General features: G+C 52.7%; 1 protein-coding gene across 1 annotated transcript; it reads left to right on the plus strand.

Moving 5' to 3' along the window:
- Window positions 1–282: 282 nt before the first annotated feature.
- BO85DRAFT_510458 (nonribosomal peptide synthetase) lies at window positions 283–18,152 on the plus strand (the record flags this gene model as incomplete). The annotated part of the gene is made up of 3 exons (XM_025664549.1): window positions 283–4,048; window positions 4,087–11,138; window positions 11,218–18,152. 3 exons carry the CDS (start codon window positions 283–285, stop codon window positions 17,902–17,904), a joined length of 17,505 nt encoding a protein of 5,834 aa, XP_025517549.1. The 3' UTR covers window positions 17,905–18,152.
- Between the last annotated feature and the right edge of the window lie 386 nt (window positions 18,153–18,538).

Here is an 18,538-nt window from a genome sequence, read left to right on the forward strand (position 1 = left end):
CGAAGTGGTAAGAAATCTTGAATCCTCAATCCCAGTATTTCGTGTCATTCCCTACTAAAATCAAGGATACTGAGCGTCAAGAGATTCTCAGATAAGCTTAGGTGCTCGAAGTCTCTTACCAGTTTCTCACCTATTCTCTTCTCCTCAATCTTCCTTTTTCCCTTTCCCCTTTCCCTTTCTTTTTGCTTCACCTAGACAGGAAACAGATGAAGACCCGACTGACAACGATAACATTCGGGAAACGGCCTGGGAGAGGAATACTCTCAATTGAAACAAGTCATAATGACCTTTCTGTCCAACAAACCACGTCTTACACAGAACGGAGGCCTAGTGCCTGCTTACGATTCACAATCCGAGCAACTATTCACAGAACCACCCGTGGCAATTGAGTCCTGCATACACGACTTAATCGAACAGCGCTGTCAAGAACAGCCAGAAGCACCTGCAGTGTGTGCATGGGATGGCGAGTTCACCTATCGGCAACTCAGCAACTTAGCTCATTCACTCGGCGCGTCGCTGTCGGCTCGGGGTGTCGGCCCAGAAGACTTTGTGCCTATTTATTTTGAGAAGTCCCGGTGGGCGATCATTGCGATCCTGGGTGTCTTGTATGCTGGAGGCGCCTTTGTACTACTCGATCCATCGCAACCATTACAGCGGCTCAAGGAAATCTGCCAAACATTCAAGGCGCCGTTGGTGGTAGCCTCATCCCAGAATGCGTCCCAAGCTGGCCAGCTTGCGCCCGATGTGGTGGTCGTGCACAAAGAAACAGGGCAGGGAAATCAGGGTATGGCTCCAGGGGCAGCTAGTCGTTCTAAGCCAAGCCATGCCGCCTATGCCATGTTTACCCCCGGGAGTACAGGTACCCCTACAGGCGCTGTGATCGAACATCGATCTATCTCATCTTCGATCGTCGGTCACGGTAACCGATTAAATCTCACCCGGACATCGCGAGCACTGCACTTTGCTTCTTACGCTTTTGATGTCTGCCTCACTGAAACCCTCGCCGTGCTAGTCCACGGAGGGTGTGTATGTATTCCGTCTGAAGTGGAACGACGGGGTGACCTTGCCACTGTGATACGACGTCTGCGAGTCAATTGGGCTTTGCTCATGCCATCCATGGCTCGCTCATTGGATCCCAAGACCCTGCCGACGCTCGAGACTTTGGTATGTGCTGGGGAAGCCCTGACCGCACAAGATAGAGATCATTGGGCTCCTCATTTGAACTTATTCAACGCCTATGGACCCACTGAGTGCAGTATCTTCGCCTGCGTCCATGCCGTTCCCGAGGCAGCGGACTTGCCCATCCGAGTAGGGCTTCCGGTTGGCGGAAGCTGCTGGATTGTGGATGAGAGGGACGTCCAGCGCCTTTGTGAGGTAGGCAAAGTAGGTGAGCTTTTGATCGAAGGTCCGATTGTTGGGCGGGGATACATAGGATGCGGAGCCAACACAGCTGCCGGCTTCGTCGACCGCCCCGACTGGCTGCGAAAGATATGGCCAAGCGTGCAGGGCAAAGTTTATAGGACTGGTGAGCTCGCGCGCTGTCATGTAGATGGCTCGATCGAGCGTCTTGGTTGCAGGGATAGCCAGCTAAAAATCGCTGGACACCAAATGGAAGCGGCCGAGATTGAATACCATGTACGCTCACATCCTTCGGTCATTGATGCCGCAGTGGAAGTAATACAACCAAGGGATGCGCTCGAATCCCCCCTTTTGGTCGCATTCGTGGTACGTCAGACCAGGACTCCCGGGGCTTCTCAAGCAACCACTTCCGAAAGTGAGCTGGTGGTCCCAGATGGGGATTTCCAGACACTAGTTCAGCAAGTAAAATCCACGCTGCGACATGTTCTCCCCGGCTACATGGCTCCCACGGTTTTCCTGGAGATATCTTCCATGCCATTGAGTACCAATGGCCAACTGGATCGCCGAAGCCTACGTCAGCTTGGAAATTACAAAACTCAACGCGACTTGCTCAAGCTAGGTCTGGAGACAACAGCGAAGACACCGCCGCGAAACCCTAAGGAAACATTGATGCAGCGACTGTTGGGAGAGGTACTACAAATGCCTATCGAGCGTATTGGCATCGAAGATAACTTCTGGAACCTAGGTGGAGATTCCCTACAGTTTATGAAGCTAGCAGGGCTAGCGCGCAAGTGCGGAATGATCCTGGAAGACGAGGATGCTTGGGGTGATGGTACGCTAGAGGAAATGGCATCGAGTGCCAGCATGGATCATCTTCCATCAGAAGAAGTACCAGCCTTCTCGCTTTGTAAGAGTGAGAGTGAGAAAATGGCGGTGGCGCACACCCTGGGCAAGTTTCAGGTAAAGCAGGACGAAATTGAGGACATCTACCCGTGTACTCCGCTACAGGAGGGCCTATTCGCAGTAGCCCTGAAACATTCAGGTGCGTACACCATGTGTATGGAATTCGAGCTGCCCATCAACATCGATATCAACAAATTCCGCCGCGCTTGGCAAGCAACAGTTGAAGCCAACCCAATCCTGCGAACGCGCATCGTGCCGGGGAAAGAAGCAGAACTTTGGCAGGCCGTAATCCGGGATGTCATTCCATGGGACACGAGGATTCCGAGCGAGGATGTCCCCAAAATGTGGAAGGACTGGAAGACAGGACAGCGGTTGATTAGATTGGCGTTGAGTGATCCGACAACCCCAAACACGCCTCGCCATTTCACATTGCTCATGCACCATGCAGTGTTTGATGCCTGGGGGATTCCATTATTGCTGCAACAAGTGGAAGCGGCCTACAGAGGGGAGAGCTTGTCCTCGAGGCCCTTTAGCCCTTTTATCCGATACTTGAAATCCCAAAGCCAGAGCGAAATTGACCGTTATTGGACCGAGTCCCTATCGGACCTGAACGCGGTCCCTTTCCCCAAACTACCGTCCCCAGATCATGTTGTGAAGCCTACAAAAACGATTGCATATGTTATTCCCATTGCAGCGGCCTGGCATACCGAGCAACAAATAACTCTGCCGACTATGCTCCTACTTGCGTGGGGCCTCCTAGTATCTCACCACACAGAGAGTTGGGATGTAGTTTTTGGGCTAACAGTTGCCGGCCATGGTGCGCCGGTTGAGGGCATTGAGTCCATGATCGGACCCACCTTCGCCATCATTTCCATGCGACTGCTTCTCGATCCCCAAGCGACTGTGATCGAAACCTTGAAGAATGTACAGGCGCACTCACGCCGGACCATGTCTGTAGAGCAGGTCGGGCTTCAGCGCCTCAGCCTTCTGGGCGCCGAGTCCGCCGCTGCCACGCAGTTTCAGAGCCAACTAGTCATCCAAGCCGATGATGGGGAGCACCGACACCCGGCCATGTTTTCTAAACTTCGTGATCTCACCGAGTTGACCGAGACCACTTCTTCTGGTATTACCATAGTCGCTAAGCCATCCTCGACCTCGATGGCGCTCGAAATCGCCTATGACCCGCTGATGGTCACTGATGTCCATATGAAGCGGCTAATTCATCAATTGGAGCATATCTACCAGCAAATTCAGCAGACACCTAACGCTCGGCTAGAAGATATCGAAAGCATCGGCACATGCGACATGGCCGAGTTGCGGAAGTGGAATGGCCAACCCCCAGCGCTGGTCGAACAGTGTGCGCACGAGCTGATCTATCAACGTACGCTGGCACAGCCTAAAGCGCCCGCCGTCTGCGCGTGGGATGGCGAGTTCTCATACCAGGAACTCGAAACACATGCAGAAAATCTAGCAAGACGCTTAGTATCCATGGGTGTTGGTCCTGAGACCTTCGTTCCCCTGTTTTTCGAGAAGTCACGGTGGACGACTGTCGCCATACTGGCTGTTTTGAAAGCCGGCGGTGCTTTCGCCTTGCTCGACCCCTCGAATCCCATGGATCGATTGCAAAAATTATGTCACGAGATGCGCGCTTCTATCCTGCTCTGCTCGGAAGCCAATGCCTGTTCTGCTAGTCAATTAGGACCATTACAAACTGTCATCCTCGGGTCCCATTATAACGAGCTGGTGACCGCCGAAGGTCCCCTGAACACTAGTCCGGCCACTCCAAGTAAGCCATGTATCTGGTATTTACCTCAGGGTCAACAGGCAAGCCAAAAGGGGCTGTGATTACGCATGGTGGCTGGTGCACAATGGCGCAGGCAATATGCCCCAAGTCTTGTCTCAGCCCAGAGTCCCGAGTGCTGCAGTTTTCGGCCTATGCGTGTGATGCAAGTATATTTGACAACCTCGCGACACTAGTAGCTGGTGGCTGTATATGTGTTCCGTCTCAACAAGACTGTCTGTCGAATCTTACGGGTGCTATTGCAGACTTTAAGGCTAATTGGGCTTTGATGACGCCTACTGTCGCACGTACCTTGAACGCTCAGACATCCCCCACGTTGAAACACCTTTTGCTGGGTGGAGAGCCCGTGACCCCAGCTGATGCTGAGCAGTGGTCTCCATACTTGCACCTCATGAATTGTTATGGGCCGACTGAATGTGCAATACTGATGGCCGTGCAGCAGGCGGTAGACCCGAAGCAGTCAACGAATATTGGCCTTGCTACTGGGGCGGTAGGATGGGTTGTCAAGCCGTCGAATGTCAATCAGCTATGCCCTATCGGTGCCGTTGGAGAGCTGATAGTTGAAGGCCCAACTGTTGCACGGGAGTATCTAAACCAACCGAAAAAGACGGCTGAAGCATTTCCAGACAGCGTCCCCTGGCTGCGCACATTCCGGGCTAGTCCGTACAGATTGTATAGAACCGGAGATCTCGTGCATTATAACGATGAAGGGGAATTTATATTCATCGGCCGTAAAGACACGCAGGTCAAGCTGCGAGGTCAGCGAATGGAGATGGGAGAGGTGGAATATCACCTACACCGCTGCTTTCCTGGAGCTCAGAGAGTAGTTGCTGACATCCTTCCTTCACAAAACGGGCGACCTGATCTTCTGGCCGGGTTCGTTGTGCGCACGCCCTCAATCGGATCCAACTCCAGTTTGATTGTGGAGAGTGACGCGAGCTTCTCCAAAGCAGCAGCTATTGCCCTTGCTGGAATGAAACAGCACCTCCCATCATACATGGTCCCGGCGGTTCTGATCCCCCTCAGCCGTCTGCCTGTTTCTGCAACGGGAAAACTGGATCGGCGCGTCCTACAAGCACATGCGGCACTATTGACTTCCGAACAGCTGGATGAGTTCAGAATGTCAGAGAGAGCTCCGATTCGAGGGCCAGAGACTCACACCCAGGCGGTACTGCGGCAACTTTACGGGGTCGTTCTTTCGATTCCCGAGGACCGGATCGGGATTGAGGATAACTTCTTCCGAAGGGGTGGTGATTCCTTGTCGGCCATGAAATTGGTCACGCTCGCACGAAAGTCGGGGTACTCTTTGACCGTGGGAGACATCTTCACCACACCGCGTATAATCGACCTTGCAGCGATGAAAAACATGGCCAATGTCACGCACAGCGACGATACAGTGCCACCACTCACTCTCATTTCAGATTTGCGGGTACAAGAGCAAGTTATATCAGCGCTGCAGACCGAGGCTGGAGTAGCCAGAGTTCAGATTGAGGACCTGTACCCATGCACCCCGTTGCAAGAAGGCCTTATGGCGTTGACTCTGAAGACGCCCGGAAAATATGTTGCAACATTCGTCTATGACCTTGTAGAAAATGTCGATTTGGATCGTTACCAAGCGGCGTGGAATGCAACTTGTGTTGCAAATCCTATTCTCCGTACACGACTGATACAGGGCCCGGGAGGCAGCTTCCAGGTCGTTATGCGAGAGGCGCCATACTGGGAGAAGTATAGCACACAGCAGGATTACCAAAGCCGCTCTGTGCCTGTAGCAATGGGCCTCAATGTACGCTTGCTTTGTCTTTCATTGATAGCTAGTCCTCCTCGTCTCGTCATGACTATCCACCATGCCCTCTACGACGGCTGGTCCATGTCTCTCATTTGGGACCAGGTCGAGGCTGCCTACCGCGGACAAAGTCTTCAGCCTCGGCCATTCTCACCGTTTATTCGCTACCTCCACCAACAACAGGACGACTCCGCTTCGGCTTCCTTTTGGCGCTGCCAATTTGAAGACCTCAAAGCAGCTGTATTCCCAGCTCTTCCATATCCAACTTACGAACCGGTACCGAATCAAGCCATTCATCGGCGACACTCCATGAGAGCCGATATTCAGCTGGATTTCACTCTTCCCACGGCCATCAAACTGGCATGGGCAATCGTTATGTCCTATTATACGGACTCAGTCGATGTCGTGTTTGGATTAACCCTCAATGGGCGCACCGCAGCCGTGTCTGGCATTGACCAGTTCACGGGGCCGACTGTCACAACCGTCCCATTTCGCGTCAGATTAGAGTTAGATAAATCTGTACAGTATGAGGCGCGCCAGATTCAACAGCAACTAGCAGTCATGACGGCCTATCAGCAGACTGGATTGCGAAAGATTGGGTCGTTTAGTAGTGAAGCAGCCAGGGCATGCAAGTTTCAGAGTCATGTGGGAATTAATTTTCTTCCAAAGTCTAGCCACGGCGCTCTGATAGCCCAAGTTCAGAGCAAGCATCTGGATTTAGGGGATGTTGCAAGCTACGGTTTTGTTCTTGCTTGTAATAAAGTTGTGGAGGTGGATGGCTATCTGGATATCGTGGCCCAGTATGACCCGAGCATGTTGGATGTGCACCAGGCCCAGAGGATGGTCAGTCAATTTGAGCACATTCTTGACCAAGTCCTCTTTCACCCAGACATGTCTCTACGGAGTCTCTCAGCAGTTAGCGATCATGATTGGGAAAAATTGACACGCTGGAATGCTACACTACCATCGCCAATAGAGCGCTGCTTGCATGACTCGGTCCTGGACCATGTAATGTCGCGTCCGTCTGCCTTAGCAGTGTGTGCCTGGGATGGGGACTTGACTTTTGAAGAGCTAGCCTCCTCCTCACTTTTGCTGGCGCAAGCACTTGGGAACAGCGGTCTTCAGGCGGGATCAGTTGTGCCTATCAGTCTAAAGAGATCAAAGTGGTCGGTCATCAGCATAATGGCCGTTTTGCGTGCTGGAGCAACCGCTGTTTGCATTGACCCCAATCTTCCAACTGAGCGGCTGCAGAGTATACTTGATCAGACACAGCCTGGAACAGTCATTTGCGCGAAAGAGACGAAGGGTCAATTCGAAGGACATTCTGCGGCCCCTATACTGACTGTACCCTTCCAGATGCAAGTGCATGGACTTGGCTCGGCTTCTGTCGAGCAGCCCTCGGTGAGCCCCGTCTCCCCGGCCTTTATTGTCTTTACCTCCGGCTCCACCGGGCGACCCAAGGGCATAGTGATGGAGCATCGGAATCTGTCGACGAGCATTCGATATCACAGTGATGCACTGAACATAACCAAGAGTAGTCGGATGCTTCACTTTGCGTCATATGCCTTCGATGCTAGCATTTATGAGATATTCACGACCCTCGTCACCGGAGGATGTGTCTGTATACCGTCTGAGTCTGAGCGGATGAACGCAATTGAGCAATTCATTGCAGACAAGCAAGTCAACGCGGCCCTCTTGACCCCATCGATGCTGGCCATACTGGATCCTGATCGGGTACCCAGTTTAGAGACTGTTATATCAGGAGGCGAAGCGCTGACACGGCACGTTGCCAGTCGGTGGTCACCCCATGTAACACTTATTAATGCTTATGGTCCGGCTGAGACCATAATCTGCGCAGCAGGGCCAGTAGTCGAGGGGTCCTGGACACCAGGCACCGTTGGCCCTGTTCTAGGCGGAGCAGCATGGGTGACTGCTCCCTCTGATCCCACACGATTGGTTCCCCTTGGTGCAATAGGCGAGCTCATCATCGAAGGGCCAATTGTCACAAGAGGGTATCTCAACAGCCCAGAGCTCACGCAAGCAGGATATATTGACCCTCCGGAATGGCTCACCCGTTGGCGAAATGGCCGCCCCGGCCGCCTCTATCGCTCGGGCGACCTTGTCGAGCTTACTACTGAAGGGACAATTCGGTTTATCGGTCGCAAAGACACACAGGTGAAGCTGCGCGGACAGCGTATAGAGTTAGCCGAAGTCGAGTATCAAGTGCGAAGCTGCACTGGAGGTTTAGACTCGATTGTCGACATTGCAACGATAGACAGCTCACCGACCTTATTCGCTTGTATTATTCTCCAGGACACGGCTGGTGGAAAAGCGGAAGGCGCGCCCTTTCTTCCTGCCACAAGCACCTTCCAAAAGTCCATGCAGGTCGCCGAGCTCTCTCTTCACGATGCCATCCCCAGATACATGGTTCCTTCTATATTCCTTCCTATTGCCAAGGTCCCTCGGACAACTGGAGGGAAGGTAGACCGCAGAGCTCTTCGCATGTCTGTCGAAGCTCTTCTGCCCTCGGAAATCCAGCGGTACATGACCGCAGCACAACGCAGCCACCGACAGCCATCGACAGCAAATGAGAAAGCGATTCATGGTATCTGGGTTCATGCTTTGAACAAGGCTCCTGACATGCTAGGCGTTGATGACAGCTTCTTTCATCTCGGCGGCGATTCGATCAGTGCTATGCAAATTGTCTCTCAATTAAAAGGTATCGGGATCCGCACCACAGTCGACCACATTTTCCAACAGAGCACAATCGCCAAGTTGGCTACAACAGTCACAAGTAGTATTTCTAGTTCGTCAGATTCCTTGCAAGATGGAGCCCATGATACACCGTTCCGCCTATCGGCGATTCAACAGCTCTTCCTGGACCGAGTTCCGGTGCACTACAACCATTTCAATCAGAGTTTCTTCTTCGAGCTTCGGCGGCCCGTCCAGGCTGCCAAGGTAGAGAAGGCAGTACAATGGATTGTACGTACTCAATCTATGCTGCGGGCGCGGTTCTCTCGTAATGCGGAGGGGACATGGTATCAGACGATCAGCAAGGATATAGACAATTCTTACCGATACGAACAACATGAAAACATGTCACAGAGGGACGCCGAAGCCCTTTATATGGATCGTCAACAAGACTTGAACATTGAATATGGGCCTTTGATTGCTGTGGATCTGATGCGTATCCACGGCGGCAAACAATGGCTGTCCCTCATAGTCCATCACCTCGTTGTCGATATTGTATCGTGGCAGACTATCCTGGACCAACTAGAGCGGCTTTTAGAATCGAAGCCTGTGAGCCCACCAAGCGCCATGTCTTATATGACATGGGCTCGTCTCCAGGAGGAGCACATTGTCTCTGCCCCAGAGATAAGAGACCAGGCTGCCCCGGCGGCAATGATGGATTACTGGGGATTGTCTGAATCCAGCAATAGTTATGCCGACGTAGATCAGTACCAAGTAACACTCAATCGTCAACAGACTAGTCAGGTTCTGGGGCCTGCCAACAAAGCCTTTAACACCAGGCCAGTCGAGCTGCTGCAGGCGGCGCTGATGCATGCGTTCATGAAGACATTCCGCGATAGACCAACTCCAGCCATCTACAACGAAGGCCATGGGCGCGATCCATGGGCGGACGATATTGACGTGATCGGAACCGTTGGATGGTTTACAAATATCTGGCCCTCTAATGTGCCTCTGAGCCCCGACTGTGACCTGATGGAGGCGGTACGTCGAACTAAGGATGGGCGACGCGACGTCCAAGACGTTGGGCGGTTCTACTTGGCAGCACGCCAGGGTCGGATGACGGCGATGGAGATCACCCTCAATTACGCCGGCACTTCAGAGGCAGCAGAATCACCTAACTCCCTTTTTAAGCGGGTACCCTTATCGATTCCGACTCTTGTCAATCAGGGATCGCATGTGGGTCGCTTTGCCCTGATTGATATCCTTGCCAATGTGGCCGAAGGAAGACTGTCGATTGACTTTCTATACAATCGGCATATCAAGCACGCAAAAGAGATTGTCGGATGGGCGGAAAGATCCCGAGAGGCCCTGTCAACCCTGGCCCAGCGATTCCCCACGATTCCTCCTCGTCTGACCCGATCCGATGTGCCTCTACTGCGATTGACTGATGAGCAATTCTTCAAATTTGAGGCCCTGACAGACAGACTCAGTCTCGCCGGCAAGACCGTGGCGGATGCGTATCCCTGTGCGCCCATCCAACTTGCAATGTCGATAAGTCAAGCGAAGGATTCGAAAGGCTATACAGCCCTGCTGGCATGGACTGTGAAAGCCCGAGATGAGTGTCCAGTCGACACTGGCCGACTCATGCGGGCGTGGGAGCGGGTTGTGGAAAGACATCCACTACTTCGTACCATATTCGTGGACAGTCCGCGAGGGGACGGCGGCATTGACCAGGTTGTCCTAGATGAAGTGCGACCGAATATGGTCAGCTTTGATGCTACACAGACAGAGAGTTCTGTAGAAGGATCAGGCCCTTGGGAGCGTTCGCCCCTACCGGCGTTGCATCCAGCGCATCGGTTAACGGTCTGTCGGGCTTCCACAGGCTCCGTAAGCTGCGCTCTAGAGATCGAGCACGCCCTGCTGGATGGAATCTCCCGCCAGATAATCTACCGCGATCTCCAACTAGCATACGATGGTATTCTGCCTCAAGGACCAGACCACGTATACCGAGATTACATTTCATATATACAGAAACAGCCACCAGACCCCGTCCGCACCTACTGGGATAAGTACACGAAGAACCTCGAAGCGTGTCTTTTCCCCAAGTTAGCAGTTCACGAGAGTGAAGGCATGTCGACTGCAGGAATAGGCCGAGTTGACCGCCTGTTGCATGGGATTCCTGCTATGCGTGAGTTTTGCCGAACCAACGAACTCACATTGGCTTCGGTCTTCGAAGTGGCCTGGGGGCTGGTCCTCCGTGCATATGCGCGCACTGACAACGTATGCTACGGATATGTGGCGGCCGGCCGCGACATGCCCATCAGTGGCATTGAGGATGCAGTAGGGCCTTTTATCAATACGCTTATCTGGCGGATGGACTTCCGTAGAAATGACGCCAGCACTCTTGAAATGCTGCGCAAAACCCAAAGTGACTTCGCTCAATCCCTGGACTTTCAATATTGGCCGCTGGCCGAAGTCATGCGTCAGCATCAGGGTCCCCTTTTCAACTCTATTATGTCCGTCCAAAGAGTCATGTCACGACTTGCACTTCCACACTCTTCACTGACACTCGACGAACAAAATGGGGATGATTCCACAGAGGTATGAGTTCATTCTGTATTCTTTATTCATTCTTTGTATAGAACACAAGCAAGCTGATGGAAATATGGTTCTCATATAGTACGATTTAATGGTCCGTATCAATATTGCCCAGGAGGAAGTCGGGGTAATCATGGACTTTAGGCGTGAACTGCTCACCCATGATCAGGCCGCATTTGTCCTTGATGCTTTTGAGCAAGCGGTGCAGGGTATCGTGGATTTCAGCGACCAACCAGTTCGGTCAGTTCCTCTGCTAGGCGGAAGCTCTCTTCAGGCTATACGAAGGTGGAACGAGCAGGTCCCGCAGGCTGTAGAGCGATGCGTTGGCGATATGATCCTCGACAACTGCCGCGCACGGCCCGACTCTCCAGCCGTCTGCGCATGGGATGGCAGTTTCACCTACACAGAACTAGAGGCTCAATCAGCCTGGTTAAGCCGTCAACTCCATGACTGTTGTGGTGTTGGCCCTGCGGTCTTCGTTCCAATCTACGCCATCAAGTCCCGCTGGGTCACCGTGGCAATCACAGCCGTGATTCGAGCCGGCGGCGCCTTCATTCTCTTAGACCCAAGCCACCCACTGGCCCGGCTACGTGCCATCTGTATAAAGGCTCGGGCGACTGTGATATTAGCACCCCCTCAAGGTCAGGAAATAGCGGCCCATTTGGTAAGCCGGGTGGTAACCTTCGGTGAAGAAGTTGGGGGAGCGGAAGGCAGTAGGGGTGATGTATATGGGGGGAAAGAGATGGACTTGGAGCTGACCCCAGACAATGCACTATATGGTATTTTCACCTCCGGATCAACGGGGCAGCCAAAAGGAGTGATCATCCAACATCGTGCCTTTGCCACCTCTGCCGTCAGTCAGGCTGGAACGTTGCAGATCGGCCCTCAGTCCCGCGTGTTGCAATTTGCGTCATTCGCCTTCGATGGTTCAATTGGTGAAATGCTCACAACTTTGGTCCAGGGCGGATGCATATGCATTCCCTCAGAAGAACAGCGTCAACAGGCATTGTCCCGAGCCACATACGACTTGCGGGCAAATTGGGCCTGCCTGACTCCGTCAGTGGCGCGTGCTTTGACACCGGCTGCATTCCCAACGTTACACACCCTAGTTGTGGGGGGCGAAGCTGTAAGCAGCAAGGAGGTGCAGACATGGTCCCCCATGTTGAATCTGATTCTTGCATACGGCCCTACGGAATGTGCTGTGTGGTGTTCTGGCACAGTGGACACACTGCACCCTGGTTCCGAGCCACGCAATCTGGGACGACCGTTTGGTTGTCGCATGTGGATCATCGATCCTGGTAATCCGGACCTTCTTGCTCCTATCGGTGCCGTGGGCGAGCTGGTGGTTGAAGGCCCCAACATCGCCCGAGGCTACCTGGACGATCCTAGCACCACTCAGGCGGCGTTCCTGAATGGTCTCCGACCCTGGCTCGACGGAAAATCCAGTCGGATATATAGAACTGGAGATGCGGCTCGATATAGGGCGGATGGTACGCTGCAATACGTTGCCCGCAAGGATCGTCAGGTTAAGCTACGTGGGCAGCGGTTTGAGTTGGCCGAGGTGGAACATCATCTTCGCCAAGTATTTGGTCAAGCAAAGGACATCGTTGCAGAGGTAGCTACCACAAGCAATGATACCAAACTCTTAGTGGCATTGATTCATCTACCAGACATCTCTACCTCAGCTGATAATCACGAGAACTCGCTAATTGCATCGGCCACTGATCCCTTCCGCTTAAGTGTCCAAGCTTCCAAGGCGCAGCTTCATATGCGCATGCCTGGATATATGGTGCCAAGCTTATATTTGCCATTGCAGCGAGTACCTCTGACCACCAGTGGCAAGCTGGACCGTCAGCAACTTCATGATGCTGTCGGCGCAATGTCCCTCGTGGACTTGGAGGCCTACTCTGCTCCGGTAGCTGCGCGCATCATGCCGTCCACACCGGAGGAACAACACCTCCAGCAGATCTGGGCTGATGTACTGGGCCGCCCCAGGAGCACGATTGGAGTAGAGGACAACTTCTTCCGCTTGGGAGGAGACTCGCTCCGCGCCATGAGTCTGATCTCCGCGGCTCGGCAGAGGGGTTTCAGTATCACCATAGCCAATGTATTTCACAGCCCCAGGCTTCGCGACTTGGCACGGGCCATGAGTTCAAACCCTGATGAAGCAGTGGCATCGTCGGAGCTGGCACCGTTTGCGTTGGTTGGAGATCTGGGCGACCTTATAAGCATTGCAGCGAAGCGCTGTGGTGTATCTTCTCGTCAAATCGAGGATATATACCCCTCCACACCTCTGCAAGAAGGCCTCATTGCGTTGTCCACTAAGAAGTCCACCAACCGCTACAAAGTGACTTTTCGGTACCAGCTAGATGACCAGGTTGACCTCGGCAAGCTCCAAAGGTCCTGGCTTGCCATTGCTGCGGTCAATCCCATCCTTCGGACGCGCATGATACAATCAGATCGTCACCCTGGAACGTGCCAGGTGGTCCTTCGCGGGTCGCCTCGTTTCCACACGTTCAACAGTCAGGCGGCGTACGATGAACATATTCAATCTACTCCAATGGGGCTTGGAGATGCTTTAGTCGACCTCTCCTTCATCTGGCCTTGCGAATCTGCTGCCGTGCACTTTTGTCTGACCATGCATCATGCCATGTATGACGGGTGGTCCCTCCCATCCCTGTGGAAGCAAGTCGAGACGTACTACCAAAGTCCTAAGAGCATGCCGTCGCCCCCTCCGTTCAATCAATTCATTGATTATGTCCAGCGTCAATCCAACAGGGCAGCCAAATATTGGCGCAATGAATTTTCCGGCCTGTCCGCCCCGGTCTGGCCTCCACTGCCCTCAACACGCCACACGCCCGTGGCAGATGCCTCCTTCCATCACACTATCACCGGCTTTTGCGGCAGTGGCTCAGAATATACCACTACAACGTTCATCCACTTGGCCTGGGCCTTGGTCATGTCCTACCAGACCGACTCTAATGACCTGGTTTTTGGGGTCACTCAGAACGGGCGTAGTGCACCGGTGATGGGCATTGAGGATATGACTGGGCCCACCTTCACCAGCTTCCCGCTGCGTATTCGATTAGATCTTGACTGTGACACGGTGGAGTCCGCTTTGCTTGCCATCCAAGGACAAGCGGCAGATAGAATTCCATTTCAGCAGTTCGGGCTACAGAATATTCGAAACATAAGTCCCGAGGCCACGCGCGCGTGCCAATTTCAATCCCACTTGACTATCCAGGCTCCTTCTCCGGGGAAGACCGCCTCTTCTAGTCTCTTCGGAGAATTGTGTCCTGGCTCTGCGGACTATGGCGCCTTTGCCGAGTATGCCTTTGTGGTTGTCTGCCATTTGACTGACGTCGATGCATCTTCCATACAAATGACCGTGAACTATGATCCGCAAGTTGTGCAGTCTACGATGGTGAGGAGGACCATAGGGCAATTCTCCCACCTACTTCAACAGCTGCCCAAGAGCTTGCAAGCCCCGCTGAACCAGCTTGACATTCTCAGTCCCGACGACAAGCAGGAACTATCAATCTGGAATCGCGAACTCCCATCATCTTTTGATGTTTGTCTGCACGATCTCGTGCTTGCCCACGCCAGTGCTACCCCAAATTCAGCGGCCATCTGTGCATGGGATGGCACTCTCACGTATGCAGAGCTGCTCGCTCACTCGGACCAGCTAGCTACTCAGTTGTGCCTTCTTGGTGTGCATCGGGGCGCTTTGGTGCCGCTCTGCTTGGAGAAGTCCAAATGGGCTGTGGTCACCATGTTAGCTGTTCTGCGAGCTGGCGGCACGTGCGTGCCCTTAGATCCAGGTCATCCCCCAAGTCATATCCAGACCATTGTTCGCTGGACAAAGGCTAAATTGGTTTTGACATCTTCCCAAACCCGCTATCTTATCCATGCAGACTGTGGTGCCGAGGTGATAACTCTATCCTTACAGGGGCTGGCAGCACACGCGACCACCAAAACTTGGGCAGAGCCCTCCTCCCACGATGCTGCATTTGTCATGTTCACGTCTGGCAGTACGGGTGAGCCCAAAGGAACCATCATGGAGCATGTGAATCTCTGTACAAGCATCCGAGATCATAGCCTGCCGTTGGGCATCAGCTCATCGACCCGCGCTATACATTTTGCCTCGTACGCCTTTGATGCTAGTATCTACGAAGTGTTCTCTGTGTTAGCCAACGGGGGCTGTGTCTGCATTCCTTCCGAATCAGACCGTGTCGGCAATTTGGCTGGGTTTATGTGCGAGGCGCATGTTAATCATGCCACCTTCACGCCATCAATCATCAATCGACTGCTCCAGCCTGAGCAAGTTCCAGAGCTTGAAACAATTATCTTGGCGGGAGAGGTAGTGACTCAAGATATCGTCGACGTCTGGTCGCCACATTGCAGATTGATCACTGGTTACGGACCTGCAGAGGCAACTGTCTGTGCTGCCGCTGGCACTATCGATGCCAGCTCTTGGGCCGCTGGCATGATAGGGCCCGTGACCGGAGGTGTTGGATGGGTTACTGTACCATCGGACGTGTCTCGTCTTGCACCCATAGGTGCTGTGGGAGAGTTGGTGATTGAAGGGCCGATTGTCACTCGTGGCTATCTGCATGACACAGCACGAACGGCTGCGGCATATATAAGTCCGCCGCATTGGTTGATTAGATTTCGGGGGAAAGAACAGCCAGGTCGGCTCTATCGCTCCGGCGATTTAGTACAGTATACCGATAACGGATGGATACGATTCGTGGGTCGAAAAGACACACAAATCAAATTGCGCGGTCAGCGCATTGAGCTATCGCTCGTCGAACATCACGTACGACAGTGCTTCAGAGAGGCAGCGGATATCATCACCGACATCGTTCTACGTGAGGGGATTCCTACAATGATCGCGTTCATTGCCCAGATACCGTCTGATCGTGGTGAGTATGCTGATAATCCTGGCGACGCTTGTAACGCTTGCAGCTTGTTTCTGAAGACCTGCACATCGTTTCGAGCGCACGTCCAGGCAGCGACCGCACAACTGAAATCTCTATTGCCCGCGTATATGGTTCCTACCCTATTCTTACGTCTCGCGTACGTGCCACGAACAAGAAGCGATAAGTTGGACCGACAACATCTTCGTGACCAAGCCTCCCGCCTTTCTAACGATCAGATCCAAGCCTTGTCGGCGAGTTCGGAAGGTTTCCTATCAAGCACCTTGCATCCTCCACGGTCAGCGCGGGAGCGCGTATTCCAGCAGCTCTGGGCCACAGTTCTGAACATCTCTGTGGATAGGATTGGAACCCAAGACGACTTTTTCGAACTGGGCGGTGACTCCATCCAAGCCATGAGAATTATTAGCTTGTTAAGGAGAGAAGGGCTGACACTGGGTGTGTCCGATATCTTTGCGTGGCCAGTGCTAGAAGCTCAGGCCCACGGTGCGCAGGAATATGCAAATCTAACGGAGATGGAGCCGTACTATCCCGGGTCGCTTCTCAATATCAAGCCTGAAGATCTTGGAGCCTTTGCTGTCCGCGAACTAGCTCCAGCCTGTCCAGGTTTAGAGGTCGAGGATATAGAAGACATTCTTCCTACCACAGAGTTTCAACGTCATTTCCTGAAACAATCCGAGATTCGGTGGTTTCAGCTTCTTCTGCCGATGGAGATCGACTCTGCACGCCTAGAGAAGGCGTGCCATGTTTTGGTAGATCGGCACCCCTTGTTTCGCTCTGTATTTCTGCCATATCGCGGCGGATACTTGCAGGTTCTCTTTCGGCGTCTCCAGTTTCAACTCATACAGATCCGGTGTGATGAGGAGCTTGACGCATATGTTGATCGCATTTGCTTGAGTAACTCCTCAGCCGGAGTTTCGGGAGGGACACCCTACTTCCAGGCTTTGCTCATAACGAAAGCTCCGTCGAATTCAGTCCTACTCATACGCTGCAGCCATGCCCAACACGACGGAGAAAATCAGACTCTGATAATCCAGGACCTTATTTCGGCATATGAGAGAGGAGGACTCGACGAGGCCCCTCCTCCCTCATTTGCGCTGTACTTGCGGCACCGCCAAAAGCAGGCGAATCCGCACACATACGAGTTCTGGAAGCAGTATCTGCAGAACAGTACAATGACTGCCCTCAGTCTCACAGGATCAGACAGCAATCTGCCCCTCGAGGTCAACAGAACCATTCCTCTTCCCACACCACCCCGTGGAATCACCATATCATCCCTCGTGAAGGCCGCCTGGGCCGTAGTTCTAGCTCAAGTCACCAGACAGCGGGATGTTGTATTCGGCCACGTCCTAAGCGGGCGCGACACGCCCATTGAGGGCATCCATGCTATTTCTGGGCCTTGCACGACTATCTCCCCACTTCGAATCATCATTCGCCTGCCTTCCGAAAACGCGGTCCTCGATCTTTTGCATCACGTGCAAGATCAATACACACGAGCCTTGCCATATGCTGGAGTAGACTTTGAGGCAATTCGCGAGCACTCGACGTCGTGGCCTGCGAATGCATCCTTCTGCAGTGTTCAAGCGCATCAGAACGGCGCCGCCATGCGCGCAAGTTTCAAATTCCACGGTCATGACTGTGCTTTGGGATATCGTATAATAGGCGGCATGCCATTGTTATCGGTGTCGACGTTCCCTCTGCAGGATCAGGGGCAATTGAAGGTCAGCATTATTATCTCCAGTCGACTGGGAAGTTTGGAAGACATTGAGGATTTGTTGGGTCGATACTGCTCGGCTATAGCGGATCTGGACCGTGGAGTGATTCCTCTTTGATCAATTTTTTTTTCTTTCCCTTCTTATGTTGAGGCAGATCAATGAGGATGTCAGGTAGAGCGTTGTTAGACCTAGTTCATGGAGTAAGTGGATAAGAATATAGTATAATGATACAAGGATTGAGTTCCCTTTCTTAGTCTGAAAATCTTGTACATCTACCGCCATATTGAGAAGCAAATATAACTCCAAATGTCTTCCAATATTCAAAACGCCATGTTAAAACAACTTGATATGAAAGACTTTCCATCGACAGATGGTCTGCCTTAATAACCCCGGTACATCAGAACCCAAAGCATCAAGCATTTACTTACTGCCGACCCCTCCCGCCCTTCTGACCGCCAAAACCGGCAGAACCTAGCGAACCTCGCATCGAAAAACACGGATATAAGCGGATATAGACGGATATCTGTCTTATACAGCCCCGAAAAACTGAGTCAGCATTCTGGATGTTTTTTGACCGCTTTGGATGGGGTGGAGAAGTATACCTCGTTCGATCGAGTTGATCATGAGATAGAGGTTTGGGTCATTGGGGTGTTTTATTGGAGCTTCTGGATAAATAGATGTGAATTCTCTTCGTTTTCTAAATGGGTATGGACGTTAATGGTAGAGATGTGTGTGTATCTACTATTTCTTC

The sequence above is a fragment of the Aspergillus piperis genome, assembly GCF_003184755.1.
Source record: "Aspergillus piperis CBS 112811 unplaced genomic scaffold BO85scaffold_5, whole genome shotgun sequence".
NCBI lineage: Eukaryota > Fungi > Ascomycota > Eurotiomycetes > Eurotiales > Aspergillaceae > Aspergillus > Aspergillus piperis.